The sequence below is a fragment of the Pseudophryne corroboree genome, chromosome 8 (assembly GCF_028390025.1).
Source record: "Pseudophryne corroboree isolate aPseCor3 chromosome 8, aPseCor3.hap2, whole genome shotgun sequence".
NCBI classification, from domain to species: Eukaryota; Metazoa; Chordata; class Amphibia; order Anura; family Myobatrachidae; genus Pseudophryne; species Pseudophryne corroboree.
In genome coordinates, this window is record NC_086451.1 from 71480696 (window position 1) to 71494948 (window position 14253).

The 14253-nt window shown below is 48.5% G+C and overlaps 2 protein-coding genes across 4 annotated transcripts in view; one reads left to right on the top strand and one right to left on the bottom strand.

Annotated features, from left to right (window-relative positions):
- PTRH1 (peptidyl-tRNA hydrolase 1 homolog) overlaps nucleotides 1–2978 on the bottom strand; it is a 30580-nt gene extending 27602 nt beyond the window's left edge. Inside the window, exon 1 of one of the 2 annotated variants that reach the window (XM_063936631.1) lies at nucleotides 2873–2978. In XM_063936631.1, coding sequence (XP_063792701.1) covers nucleotides 2873–2902 — 30 coding nt within the window. In that variant the 5' untranslated portion in view covers nucleotides 2903–2978. Of the gene's footprint in view, nucleotides 1–2386; nucleotides 2626–2872 lie in introns of those variants that run through there. The other variant, XM_063936630.1, reaches the window with a different exon arrangement.
- Nucleotides 2979–2981: 3 nt separating this feature from the next.
- Nucleotides 2982–14253, top strand: part of TTC16 (tetratricopeptide repeat domain 16) — a 125660-nt gene continuing 114388 nt past the window's right edge. Inside the window, exons 1-3 of one of the 2 annotated variants that reach the window (XM_063936629.1) lie at nucleotides 2982–3123; nucleotides 7162–7213; nucleotides 9442–9611. In XM_063936629.1, the coding sequence (XP_063792699.1) occupies nucleotides 7169–7213; nucleotides 9442–9611 (215 nt within the window). In that variant the 5' untranslated portion in view covers nucleotides 2982–3123; nucleotides 7162–7168. The remainder of the gene's footprint in view (nucleotides 3124–7161; nucleotides 7214–9441; nucleotides 9612–14253) is intronic. The other variant, XM_063936628.1, reaches the window with a different exon arrangement.

The window sequence follows — 14253 nt, forward strand, 5'->3', positions numbered from 1 at the left end:
TTCCAGTCAGAGATTCCGACCAAACCCCCCCAGCACTGCACATCCATGCTGGGGCGATTGCTGGTCCCAGTATAACATCAGTATGTGTGTATATACCTTTTAGAGTATTTTCCAGCCTCCTATCAGCTGGATTTTGAGGGCGGCCGTATCAGGAGACGGTAACGCCACTTGTTTTGATAAGCGTGTGAGCGCCTTATCTACCCTAGAGGGTGTTTCCCAGCGCGCCCTAACCTCTGGCGGGAAAGGGTATAATGCCAATAACTTCTCTGAAATTAGCAACTTCCTATCGGGGGTAACCCACGCTTCATCACACACTTCAATCAATTCATCTGATTTCAGAAAAAACTACAGGTAGTTTTTTCACACCCCACATAATACCCATTTTTGTGGTACTTGTAGTATCAGAAATATGTAACGCCTCCTTCATTGCCGTGATTATGTAACGTGTGGCCCTACTGGAAAATACGTTTGTTTCTTCACCGTCGACACTGGAGTCAGTGTCCGTGTCTGTCGACCGACTGAGGTAATGGGCGTTTTAAAGCCCCTGACGGTGTTTGAGACGCCTGGACAGGTACTAATTGGTTTGCCGGCCGTCTCATATCGTCAACCGACCTTGTAGCGTGTTGACACTATCACGTAATTCCATAAATAAAGCCATCCATTCCGGTGTCGACTCCCTAGGGGGTGACATCCCATTACAGGCAATTGCTCCGCCTCCACACCAACATCGTCCTCATACCTGTCGACACACACGTACCGACACACAGCACACACACAGGGAATGCTCTGATAGAGGACAGGACCCCACTAGCCCTTTGGGGAGACAGAGGGAGAGTTTGCCAGCACACACCAAAGCGCTATAATTATACAGGGACCACCTTATAGTAAGTGTTTTCCCTTATAGCAGCTTAATATATAATAATATCGCAGAAAAATTCCCCCCCTCTCTGTTTTAACCCTGTTTCTGTAGTGCAGTGCAGGGGAGAGCCTGGGAGCCTTCCCACCAGCGGATCTGTGTGGGAAAAATGGCGCTGTGTGCTGAGGAGATAGGCCCCGCCCCCTTCACGGCGGGCTCTTCTCCCGGTTTTTTCTGTAATCCTGGCAGGGGTTAAATACATCCATATAGCCCAGGGGCTATATGCGATGTATTTTTAGCCAGTAAAGGTAATTACATTGCTGCCCAGGGCGCCCCCCCCCCAGCGCCCTGCACCCTCAGTGACCGCGGTGTGAAGTGTGCTGAGAGCAATGGCGCACAGCTGCAGTGCTGTGCGCTACCTTAAGAAGACTGGGAAGTCTTCAGCCGCCGATTTCTGGACCTCTTCTCTCTTCAGCATCTGTAAGGGGGCCGGCGGCGCGGCTCCGGTGACCCATCCAGGCTGTACCTGTGATCGTCCCTCTGGAGCTAGTGTCCAGTAGCCTAAGAAGCCAATCCATCCTGCACGCAGGTGAGTTCGCTTCTTATCCCCTTAGTCCCGCGTTGCAGTGAGCCTGTTGCCAGCAGGACTCACTGAAAATAAAAAACCTAACAAACTTTTATTCTAAGCAGCTCTTTAGGAGAGCCACCTAGATTGCACCCTTCTCGGCCGGGCACAAAAACCTGAGGCTTGGAGGAGGGTCATAGGGGGAGGAGCCAGTGCACACCACCTAGTGGTCAAACTTTTAATTTTGTGCCCTGTCTCCTGCGGAGCCGCTATTCCCCATGGTCCTGACGGAGTCCCCAGCATCCACTTAGGACGTCAGAGAAAACACTTTCAGATAGAAATGTCTTTAAGTCCCGGCAATTACCTGGCATTTCAACGCCGGGGGCGTTTTGCCGGGACCTGCCCGACACCCCCTTTCACACAGACATGCAAATTACTGGGTCGAGAATTAAGACCCAGTAATTTGCAGATCAACACGGGTATTTTGCCTGTGTGAAAGGGTCAACCCGTGTCTCCAACCCTGGTAGACTCCAGGGTCGAAGTTCCGGGAATTTCAACCCGGGTCGAACCTTTCACAGAGAAGTAGGACCCGTGTGTTTCATGAAATAACCGGGTGGAACTGCTTCACCGGGTAATTTCATTTTCTGTCTGAAAGTGGTATAAATCACTCATAGCATTGCTTGCAGATTTAAATATAGTAAAAAAAAAAAAGGAGAAGTATCCAACACAGAACCCATTTTCTCGAAGTCAAGAATGTACAATATATGGCAGGGAGATCTCAAACAATATATGGCAGGGAGATCTCAAGCAAAAACTTTCCCGTTTCCCTAGCATTGAACTTTACACCAGAAGGCAGTGATGGCAGGCTATCACAGTGGTGACCCGGTTACCGGCCTTCCCCTACCCATATGGCTGCTGTGTTACATTTAGTACCGCTCAAGCAGACAAGAACCGCACTAACTCACCATTAGGAGCGGATCCCCCGGGCGGCCGCTTACGTGACTCATACGGCGGCCAAAGTGGACAGAGAACAACGTCCTCACTAACAGCATGATCCTTTCCCAGCACATGCCGGTCAGGCATCACTTCCGGGACAGCTCTGTGACAGTCGGAAGTCTCCTGGCCGCCATGCTCCTTCCTGGCACACCTGCCCTTACTGATTCTAGTCCACTCACTGTCACCCTGGGCGATTATTTGCGGTGCAAACTGTGAGACTCATTGCCTAGACCTCTCAAATACAGTATATATATATATATATATATATATATATATATATATATATATATATGTGTATAGCAAGAGGAGTATGCTAAACGGGGTGGCCTGGAAATTACATGGCGCTGTATGATAGGTGTTTGCCCAACAGATGTCGCTGAAGCTCTGCCTAAAGACCAGTATTTGGAAAATGTCCCGTTATGGGTGTTAGAGAGGAGACAGGGTGTGATACATACAGCAGGAGACTGATCTGGAGAGGTCCCCATGGGTTACATCGCTGGCAGCTTGTGCCTGATTATCATAGCAACGGGATTTGCAGCACTTTGCCACAGAGCATTTTGAGCCCAGCAGTAGACCGTAGCACCTGGAGCACCGCCCACAGCTCTAACCTAGCAACCAATTCTACCCCCATGTGCTCTCCATAGCAACGGGACGCGTCCCCAGCCAGGGCAAGAAGTAACAGTGCTGCAGGGTGTGACAGGCCCAGGTACCACACAGAGTACAGTCATATTCATCCCTATGTTATGTATTCTATTCATTTGTTTTATGTATTTTATATCCTCTTCTTTCTTCTTCCTAGGAATGTATCTGTGCCATAGGTTCTCAAACTCGGTCCTCAGGACCCCACACAGTGCATGTTTTGCAGGTAACCCAGCAGGTGCACAGGTGTATTAATTACTCACTGACACATTTTAAAAGGTCCACAGGTGGAGCTAATTATTTCACGTGTGATTCTGGGAGGAGACCTGCAAAACATGCACTGTGTGGGGTCCTGTGGACCGAGTTTGAGAACCTGTGATCTATGCAGTACTCACTGACATCTGCTGCGAGTGCTCTGCAATACCCTAGATTTGCTGTAATCATTGAGTGACCCTCCAGCTCCTGTGGATCTACAAGTCCAACTTAAGCATAGTTAAACTGTGACTTGTAGTTCCACAACAGCTGCAGAACCACATGTGGCTCAACTCTGCCTAGAATGAAGTCTGCAAAGTGGGCGTTTTATCTGTTACCTGCCGCAGGGGCATTAACCTCTTGCTGTGCCAAATATCCATTTATGGTTCCATTTATTGTGTCATGTCCCGATCACATAGCGACCAATCAGATTCTAACTCTCATTACTATATAGAATGTACTAGATTAAAGAGCGCTAGAATCTGACTGGTTGCTCTGAACAACAACACCACCTCCACATGTCCACTTTAGAAGGTTTGTTAAGTCTCCCCCAACAGTCATGTATCATAGCTATTCTACACTCCTGTAGTTAAGGGGTCTATTTACTAAGCCTCGGATCAGAGCCGACCATAGGCATAGGCAAACTAGGCAATTGCCTAGGGCATTTGGTATGCCTAGGGGCATCAGCAGCTTCTGCTGATTAAAATGATATGCGGCATGCCTATATTCAGTATGTAGCATTTCATATGCAGATACAGCCACAGTCTCACACAGTATATAGGCATGCTGCATATCATTTTAATCAGCAGAAGCTGCTTGTGCATCCTAGCCACATAGCAATGCAAATAAGATGCATTTTCATAAAAAAAAGATTTTTGAGGACACATCTGTATCCAAGCAGAGGCAGAGGTCACAGTGTTAGTGGCAGTGTGAGTGCTGTGTGCTGAGTGGGTTGGTTGTGTAGTAGTGTTCGGAATATGTGTAAGGAGCATTATGTGTGTCATGTAAAAAAATTCATTAATGTGCAACATGTGTAAGGGGCACTATGTGTGTCATTGTGTGTATAAGGGCATTAATAATGTGCGGCATATATGTAACAGGGTACTACTGTATGTGTGTCATGTGTATAGGGGCACTAATAATGTGCAGCAAATGTGTAGGGGGCACTGTGTGTCATTATGGCCCTCATTCCGAGTTGATCGCTCGCAAGGCGATTTTAGCAGAGTTACACACGCTAAGCCGCCGCCTACTGGGAGTGAATCTTAGCTTTTTAAAATTGCGAACGATGTATTCGCAATATTGCGATTACAAACTACTTAGCAGTTTCAGAGTAGCTTCAGACTTACTCGGCATCTGCGATCAGTTCAGTGCTTGTCGTTCCTGGTTTGACGTCACAAACACACCCAGCGTTCGCCCAGACACTCCCCCGTTTCTCCAGCCACTCCTGCGTTTTTTCCGGAAACGGTAGCGTTTTCATCCACACGCCCATAAAACACCGTGTTTCCGCCCAGTAACACCCATTTCCTGTCAATCACATTACGTTCGCCGGAGCGAAGAAAAAGCCGTGAGTAAAAATACTATCTTCATAGCAAATTTACTTGGCGCAGTCGCAGTGCGAACATTGCGCATGCGTACTAAGCAGAAAAACGCTGCGATGCGATGAAATTTACCGAGCGAACAACTCGGAATGAGGGCCTATGTGTATAAGGGCATTAATAATGTGCGGCATATGTGTAAGGGACATTATATGTAAAAGGGCATTAATAAAGGTTGTCATAATGTGTAAGGTGCATTATGTTTTTAAGGACATTAATAATATGTTTCATATGTGTAAGGGGCATTACTGTGTGGAATTATGTGTATAAATGCAGTACTAATGTGTGGCATTATGTGTATAAGGTGCTCTACTATGTGGCGTTGCATATAGAAAGGGCACTACTGTGTCGTCTAATGTGAATAAAGAGCAATAGGGTGTGATCCAATGTGAATAAGGAGCAATTCAGTGTGCTGTAATGTGTAATGTGAATACTGTGAGGAGTAACGTTTATAAGGTAAAGTGATACTACTGTGGGATGTAATATGAATTATGGACACTATCGCATGATCAAATGTGAATAAAGTTGCAGTACTGTGTGGCGTAATTGGAATCGGGGGTACTATTGTGTGGCCATGCAAAAACACATCCTTTTTGGGCTGTGCGCCAAATGTGCGAACTATTCCAATTTAAAATATAGGGGGTACAAACACCAAAATAAGGACTGCTATGGGTGAGGGGTGATGGTGCTGGGAAAGAGGTGCAAGGTGAGAGGCAGAACCAGCGGTGGTGCTAGAGGGCACCAGCCCAAATCTTGCCTAGGGCATCATATTGGTTAGGGCCGGCTCTGCCTCGGATGGAGATAAAGTACCAGCCAATCAGTTCCTAACTGTCATTTTTCAAACAGCCTGTGGCATGTCAGTTGGGAGCCGATTGGTTGGTACTTTATCTCCATCGACTTTATCTCCATCCAAAGCTTAGTAAATAGACCTCTAAGTCCAGTTCATTACATTGTTTGCACTCACTTACCTAGTAGGCAGAACCCCAGATCTCTCAGGGTGGGGATGTATCAATGGCAAACTGTGGCCAAAACTCAGAAAACTTCTGTTTTCTTTGGTTTGACAGCATTCCTCATAAGTTTCAAGCTTAGGAAAGCAAAATTGGCAAGAGCTTGTGCCCGGTAGGCAATGCCATCTATAGATGGCGTTGCCTAACAGAAGCCTGTGGGTTTCTGGATGCATAATTACCCGAGTGGGATCTATTAGAATCTGGGGCGTTTTAAGAGAGGAGGGGGCCCGTGTGCAGGCTCCAGGTGGGCCCCCTCCCTCTCCACGGCGACGCAGGCTCTGGCACTGTGCTGGAGTCTTCTGCACATGTGCAGGTCTCCAGAAACATGGTGCCCACCATGGTCCGGAGATCAGTTATCTACTGCGCATGCGCAGTGGCCATTTTGGATGTGATTTTTTGCTGCAGCCCTTGTCGTCGGACTCCGGAAAGGTGAGTGTTAAAACAATATAGGTGCAATGTGTGCAGTGTGGGCCCCCTGGACCCAGGAGCCCGCGTGCACCGCACACATTGCACCTATGATAGAAACGCCTATGAATAGGATCCCTCCCAGTCTCCCCCATGCGGCTCGCGTATGTGCAGAAGGACTCCCAGGTCGTAAGCCTTGAAGCCCTCTAAAAGCTGTCCTTTGCGATTTTAATTGCAGTTCTACATTTATACGGTGTTGCTGAACACCGTTGTGCATGCGATCAGTGACGGGATGCATCCCATTCAAAATGCTATAGGTGATTGTGGGGCAGATGTATTAACCTGGAGAAGGCATAAGGAAGAGATAAACCAGTGATATGTGCAAGGTGATAAAGGCACCAGCCAATCAGCTCCAATATGTAAATTAACAGTTAGGATCTGATTGGCTGGTGCCTTTATCACCTTACACATATCACTGGTTTATCACTTCCTTATGCTTTCTCCAGGTTAATACATCTGCCCCACAGTCTGTAAAGGTAACATAACATGGACAGTCCTTTCTCTACTTTGATGTGATGGTGGAGTGTTAGACCCCAGTTAGTAATGTCACGTGGAAATTAATGATTCTGCAGCCCCACTCAAGACAGATTTTGTTTTTATTCAGCGTTTCATTATATTAGTATGTCCCGCCAATTGGTATCACTGGGGGCTACTACAGGCGTATTTCCTGGGGCTATGATGGCTCTATAATACAGAACTAGCAATTACTTTAGACTGCCACTTTAAAATGGCGGCGTGGGGTTGTTTGTGCACAAGAGGGACAATTGCTACCTTCTCTTTTTGCAGGTGTTTGATGGCGGAGGTCGTCGCAGAAAGGCATTCTCCAGCATCGGAGGAGGTAAGCGTATACCTGTGCTATGCTGTCACTAGGCCTTATTTCCAAAATGTAAATTGGGGAAGACGCTGTGAAAATGCTCAGAGGTGATCTCATCTGCGTTGGTGCTCCTAGATTTCCATCAGAAGTGCGTTCATTTGCAGAGGAAGATGGTGGCGGTTGCATCGGCCTGCGGGAGTGGGAGGTGGAACACACCCAGATCTGGTTTGGCACCTTCCACATGAATGACAGATTAGAGGCGCGTTTGAAGATGTACTTCAAACTAAAACTAAAAAAAAGAGATTTTCAGATGTGGAATGGTGGAAAACTGTCATGATTAGTTGAAGCCATATATGAGGCTAATAGCATGGCTCTAAAGGTTGTGGATCAATAGATCTACGTAGACAGTCTATAGCAGGGGTCTTCAACCCGTGGCCCGCGGGCCACAGGTGGCCCGCTGCTATGGTTTCCATGGCCCGCCGACGCGCCCGCCCGCAGCGCACATATGAACACAAAAAAATAAATATTTTTTTTTTCCCTTTCCCGGAGTCATGTGACTCCCCCGCACTGTCACTGGTTGCCTGTGAAGAAGGGGAGTAGCTCCTCTTAGGCTGGTCAGTGGTCTGGTCACCCTTACTGTGTCTCCCTCCCTGTGTCTCCCTCCGCCTGAAGTGTTGAATAGGTGGGTGAGAGCGGCGGGGACCCGGCTGGGGGGGGTGCGGCAAGTTACCATTGAGAGCAGGGGGCAGTGCGGGAACCCGGCGGGCGGGAGCGGAGGGGGTGCGGCAGCATGTATGCAGCCTGAGCATGGCTGTGTGCGGCGGGGACCCGGCGCGGGGGGGGGGGGGGGGGGGGGGCTGCGGCAGGAGAATAAAAGTGTATAAGTGTTGAGGGCAGGGGGCAGTGCAGGAACCCGGCGTGCGGGAGCGGCGGGGACGGGGGTGCGGCAGCCTGAGCATGGCAGTGAATAAATTAGTATTGAGGGCAGGGGGCGTGGCGGGGGACCCAGCAGGGGGTGTATTAAGTATTAAGAGCAGAGATGGCAGGGAGCATGCTTTGACAATGCTGCTGTCTGTCTGTGATGGGGAGGAGGGAGGGTATGATAGCACCTATGTCTTGACATAGGCGCTATCATACCCTCCCTCCCCCCATCACAGACAGACAGCAGCAATATTGTGAAAGCATGCCCACATTATACCCACCAGTCCAGTGATACTGCCGTATGAGTCCAGTTCAGTGCTTACAGACCAACATCTTGAGAATACTCTGCGCATAGCGACTTCTAACATTGATGCCAACATCGACAAGCTGGCCAAGCAAAAACAATGCCAAGTTTCCCACTGATATGAACTTATTATAATAACAAAGGTAAAGTAGACCATGTTTCATTCATTAAATTACAATAATTATCTTTTGAAGTCTTTTTTATGGTCTTATGAGTCTAGAAAAGGTCTCATTACAATCATAAATTAAAATTTAGATTCTAAATACCGCAGTATAGCTTAGTGGCCCTCGGCTTTGTTTCATTTTTTTATGTGGCCCACACTGTCTTAAAGGTTGAAGACCCCTGGTCTATAGGATGACCCCACATGGTCAACATGCAAAAGATTGTCAGGGTGAAAAGGACGGCATAAAAAAGGTAGACAGAAAAGGTCAACAGAGTCAAAAGGGCAACATGGAAATTGTCGACACAAGTTTGTGAGGGTTTTTTTGTGTCTTTTTCCATCTTGAACCCCAATTAGTGTACAGCGTCCCCTCGTGAGGCTTGTTATGGGCAAGGTGCCTCGCTGCGCTAAGCACAGGTTACTATTCCCAGTCATAGTCCGTGTGGATGGTAAAGGATGAAAAAGTAAAAAAAAGTGGAACTCCCCCCCCCCCCCAAAAAACAACAACAGTTGTCGACCAGCTGTGTGTCGACCATTCTCATGTTGACCTTTTGAACCTATCAACTTTAAGCACTGTCTACCTATTATCTCAACCTTTTTGGCTGACTTTTTGCATGTCGACCATATGGTGTCGACATATTGACTGTCTATCTAAATACTGTTGCTTTAAAGTGGTAGGTGATTTGATCTTTATTTTGCACAGATGCCACCATCAGTCTGCACACCTAGGCAGCTTCAAGCTGGTGAAGGTGTCTCCACACACCATAAAGTCAGAGTGCAATGTGCTGGATTGACTAACCAAAGCAATTTACTCTAGGTCTTCCTGTTGACTGTGCATGTTATTTCATTATTCCTATTTTGACTCAGGGGACAGGGAATGTCTTCCCCACAGCAGTGAGCGAGGAGCAACTCCAAGAAGCCCGGGAGAAATTCCAAAAGAGAATATTTGGCTCTAGTCGAGTCTTTTTAGAAGTGGACAGCAATCCCCACCGACGGTCCACATTTGAAGACATTGTGCAAGACAAGCTGACTGAACAGTAAGTCTTTTCTAAGATGCTATTATCATTCCTAGGAAAGATTTCAACTGGTTTTCAAAAATAAATATTTCTCTAACGTCCTAGTGGATGCTGGGGACCATGGAGAATAGACGGGCTCCGCAGGAGACTGGGCACTCTAAAGAAAGATTTAGTACTACCTGGTGTGCACTGGCTCCTCCCTCTATGCCCCTCCTCCAGACCTCAGTTAGAATCTGTGCCCGGCCAGAGCTGGGTGCTTTTAGTGGACTCTCCTGAGCTTACTAAGAAGAAAGTATTTTAGTTAGGTTTTCTATTTTCAGAGAGCTTCTGCTGGCAACAGACTCTCTGCTACGTGGGACTGAGGGGAGAGAAGCAAACCTACTAACTGCGGCTAGTTTGCGCTTCTTAGGCTACTGGACACCATTAGCTCCAGAGGGATCGAACACAGGTACCTAACCTTGATCGTCCGTCCCGGAGCCGCGCCGCCGTCCCCCTCGCAGAGCCAGAAGTACAGAAGCAGCAGAAGCATGAAGACATCGAAATCGGCGGCAGAAGACTCCTGTCTTCACTTAAGGTAGCGCACAGCACTGCAGCTGTGCGCCATTGCTCCCACAGCACACCCGCACACTCCGGTCACTGTAGGGTGCAGGGCGCAGGGGGGGGGGGGGGGGCGCGAGGCGCCCTGGGCAGCAATTAAGATACCTTTTGGCAAAATAATACATATATACAGTCAGGCACTGTATATATGTACGAGCCCCCGCCATTTTTTACACATAGAAGCGGGACAGAAGCCCACCGCTGAGGGGGCGGGGCCTTCTTCCTCAGCACACCAGCGCCATTTTCTCTTCACAGCTCCGCTGGAAAGAAGCTCCCCAGGCTCTCTCCTGCAGGATCCAGGTGCAAAAAGGGTAAAAAAGAGAGGGGGGGGGGTCATAAATTTAGGCGCAAATTATCACAAACAGCAGCTACTGGGTAGACACTAAGTTACAGTGTAATGCCTGGGTTATATAGCGCTGGGGTGTGTGCTGGCATACTCTCTCTCTGTCTCCCCAAAAGCCTTTGTGGGGTCCTGTCCTCAGTCAGAGCATTCCCTGTGTGTGTGTGTATGCGGTGTGTCGGTACGTCAGTGTCGATATGTTTGATGAGGAAGGATACATGGAGGCAGAACAAGTGCAGATGAATGTAGTGTCGCAGCCGACGGTGCCGACACCTGATTGGATGGATATGTGGAAGGTGTTAAATGATAATGTAAGCTCCTTGCATAAAAGGTTGGATAAAGCTGAAGCCTTGGGACAGTCAGGGTCTCAGCCCATGCCTGATCCTACAGCGCAGAGGCCGTCAGGGTCTCAGAAGCGCACACTATCCCAGATAGTTGACACAGATGCCGACACGGAGTATGACTCCAGTGTCGATGACGATGATGCAAAGTTGCAACCTAAAATGACTAAAGCCATCCGCTACATGATTATAGCAATGAAGGATGTATTGCACATTTCAGAGGAAACCCGTGTCCCTGACAAGAGGGTTTATTGGTATGGGGAGAAAAAGCAAGAAGTGACTTTTCCCCCTTCACATGAATTAAATGAATTATGTGAAAAAGCGTGGGATTTCCCTGATAGGAAGGTAATAATTTCCAAGAGATTACTGATGGCGTATCCTTTCCCACCAACAGACAGGTTACGCTGGGAATCCTCCCCTAGGGTAGACAAGGCGTTGACACGCTTATCTAAGAGGGTGGCCCTGCCGTCTCAGGATACGGCCGCCCTAAAGGATCCTGCGGATAGAAAGCAGGAAGCTATCCTGAAGTCTGTTTATACACATTCTGGTACACTACTGAGGCCAGCGATTGCTTCGGCCTGGATGTGTAGTGCTGTAGCAGCATGGACTGATACTCTCTCGGAGGAGATAGATACCCTGGACAGGGACACTGTTCTACTGACCCTGGGACATATCAAAGACGCTGTCCTATATATGCGGGATGCCCAGAGGGACATTTGCCTGCTGGGCTCTAGAATAAACGCAATGTCCATTTCTGCCAGAAGGGTCTTAAGGACTCGGCAATGGACAGGGGATGCCGACTCTAAAAAACACATGGAGGTTTTGCCTTCTAAGGGTGAGGAATTATTTGGGGACGGTCTCTCGGACTTCCTTTCCACAGCTACAGCTGGGAAGTCAAACTTTTTGCCATATATTCCCTCACAACCTAAGAAAGCACCGTATTACCAAATGCAGTCCTTTCGCACACAAAGAAGCAAGAAGGTCAGAGGTGCTTCCTTTCTTGCCAGAGGCAGGGGTAGAGGAAAAAAAGCTGCACCTTACAGCTAGTTCCCAGGAACAGAAGTCCTCCCCGGCTTCCACTAAATCCACCGCATGACGCTGGTGCTCCACGGGTGGAGCCAGGAGCGGTGGTGGCGCGTCTCCGACATTTCGGCCACCAGTGGGTTCGCTCATGGGTGGATCCCTGGGCTATACAGATTGTGTCTCAGGGATACAAGCTGGAATTCGAAGAGATGCCCCCTCACCGTTACCTCAAATCGTCCCTGCCAGCTTCCCCCATAGAAAGGGAAGTAGTGGTAGCGGCAATTCACAAGCTATTTCTCCAGCATGTGGTGGTAAAGGTTCCCCTTCTTCAACAGGGAAAGGGATACTATTCCACAATGTTTGTAGTACCGAAACCGGACGGTTCGGTCAGACCCATATTAAATTTAAAGTCCCTGAACATTTATCTGAAAAGATTCAAGTTCAAAATGGAATCGCTCAGAGCGGTCATAGCAAGCCTGGAGGGATTTTATGCTGTCTCTGGACATCAAGGATGCTTACTTGCATGTCCCCATTTATCCGCCTCATCAGGAGTACCTCAGATTTGTGGTACAGGACTGTCATTACCAATTCCAGACGTTACCGTTTGGGCTCTCCACGGCACCGAGAATATTTACCAAGGTAATGGCAGAAATGATGGTGATCCTGAGAAAGCAAGGAGTCACAGTTATCCCATACTTGGACGATCTCCTCATAAAGGCGAGGTCCAGAGAGCAGTTGCAGATCAGCGTAGCACACTATCAGGAAGTGTTGCAACAGCATGGCTGGATTCTGAATATCCCAAAGTCGCAGCTGATTCCTACGACGCGTCTGCCCTTTCTGGGCATGATTCTGGACACAGACCAGAAGAAGGTGTTTCTCCCGGCGGAGAAGGCTCAAGAGCTAGTGACTCTAGTCAGAGACCTCTTAAAACCGAAACAGGTGTCGGTGCATCACTGCACGCGAGTCCTGGGAAAGATGGTGGCATCGTACGAAGCCATTCACTTCGGCAGGTTCCATGCGAGGATTTTTCAATGGGATCTGTTGGACAAATGGTCCGGATCGCATCTTCAGATGCATCGGCTGATCACCCTGTCCCCCAGGGCCAGGGTGTCTCTTCTGTGGTGGCTGCAGAGTGCTCACCTTCTAGAGGGCCGCAGGATCGGCATACAGGACTGGGTCCTGGTGACCATGGATGCGAGCCTCCGAGGTTGGGGGGCAGTCACTCAGGGAAGAAACTTCCAAGGGTTGTGGTCAAGTCGGGAGGCTTGTCTGTGTCACAACTGAGGGCCTGAGCTGACGGGAGGCAGCCTCAGTTGTAGGGGCTGAGATGTACCGGAACCTGGGAGGTTGTATCAGACCCCTGGACATGTAAGTAACATGAATAATAACTGCCCGAAGGCGTGACCACGACAACTTAGATAAAAGTCAATGATGTTTATTATGACAACTCCGCATCACAGCAGCAATAAAAGAAAACGTAAAAGTCAGCAAAGAATAAATACAGTTCCTGAGTACTACAGCATGGCAGGAGCCACAGGGCACTGGTAGTGTGAGATAGTTCTTATGATCTTCTAGATGGAAAGTCCTTACCAGGCCCGGCTGTAGCAATGGAGATAACCCAGGATTATACCAGCTGGTGTTCCAGGAAGAGCTGGGTTGCTGAAGGTAAAACAGCTGCTGTGGATACTGGCTGGAACCAGACTGTTGTTAGCACGGAGTGGATACTGGCTGGAACCAGTTAAATAATAAATGAACTTTGGGAGCGATGAAATGTGAACTGAAATGTAGAACTTGAGAGCGGAGAAATAATAATTCCGGTGGAGAGTGGTAAAGTGTAGAAAGGACACCGGCCCTTTAAGGGAAGCTGTACTCTGCTGGAAGCTGAGGCTGGAAGCAGGTAGTGTTGTAGCTGGAAACAGATGAATCCACAATGGATTGGAGAGTCAGGCTACACCGCAGGTGGAATGCTGGTGCGGGTCTCTATGGTGGAAGTCTTGAGACAGGAGCTGGAACCTGGAAGACAATCATAGAAGAGAGACAAACAGGAACTAGGTTTGACAACCAAAGCACTGACGTCTTCCTTGCTCAGGTACAGCTTACTTATACCTGCAGCAAGGAAGGGGTTGGCTAGGCAATTATGCAAATCAACAACACAGACAGCAGATTGGTGGAAATGATCAGATGACAGAATCCAAGATGGCTGCGCCCATGCAGACACTTGGAGGGAAGTTTGGTTTGTAATCCATGTGGTCTGGGAAACAGTAATGGCGGCGCCGGCCACCGGAGACAGGAGACGCCAGGCTGATAGATGCACATTTAACCACGCGGGCACAGCGGAGGCCGCGGCTGATGAAAAGACCAC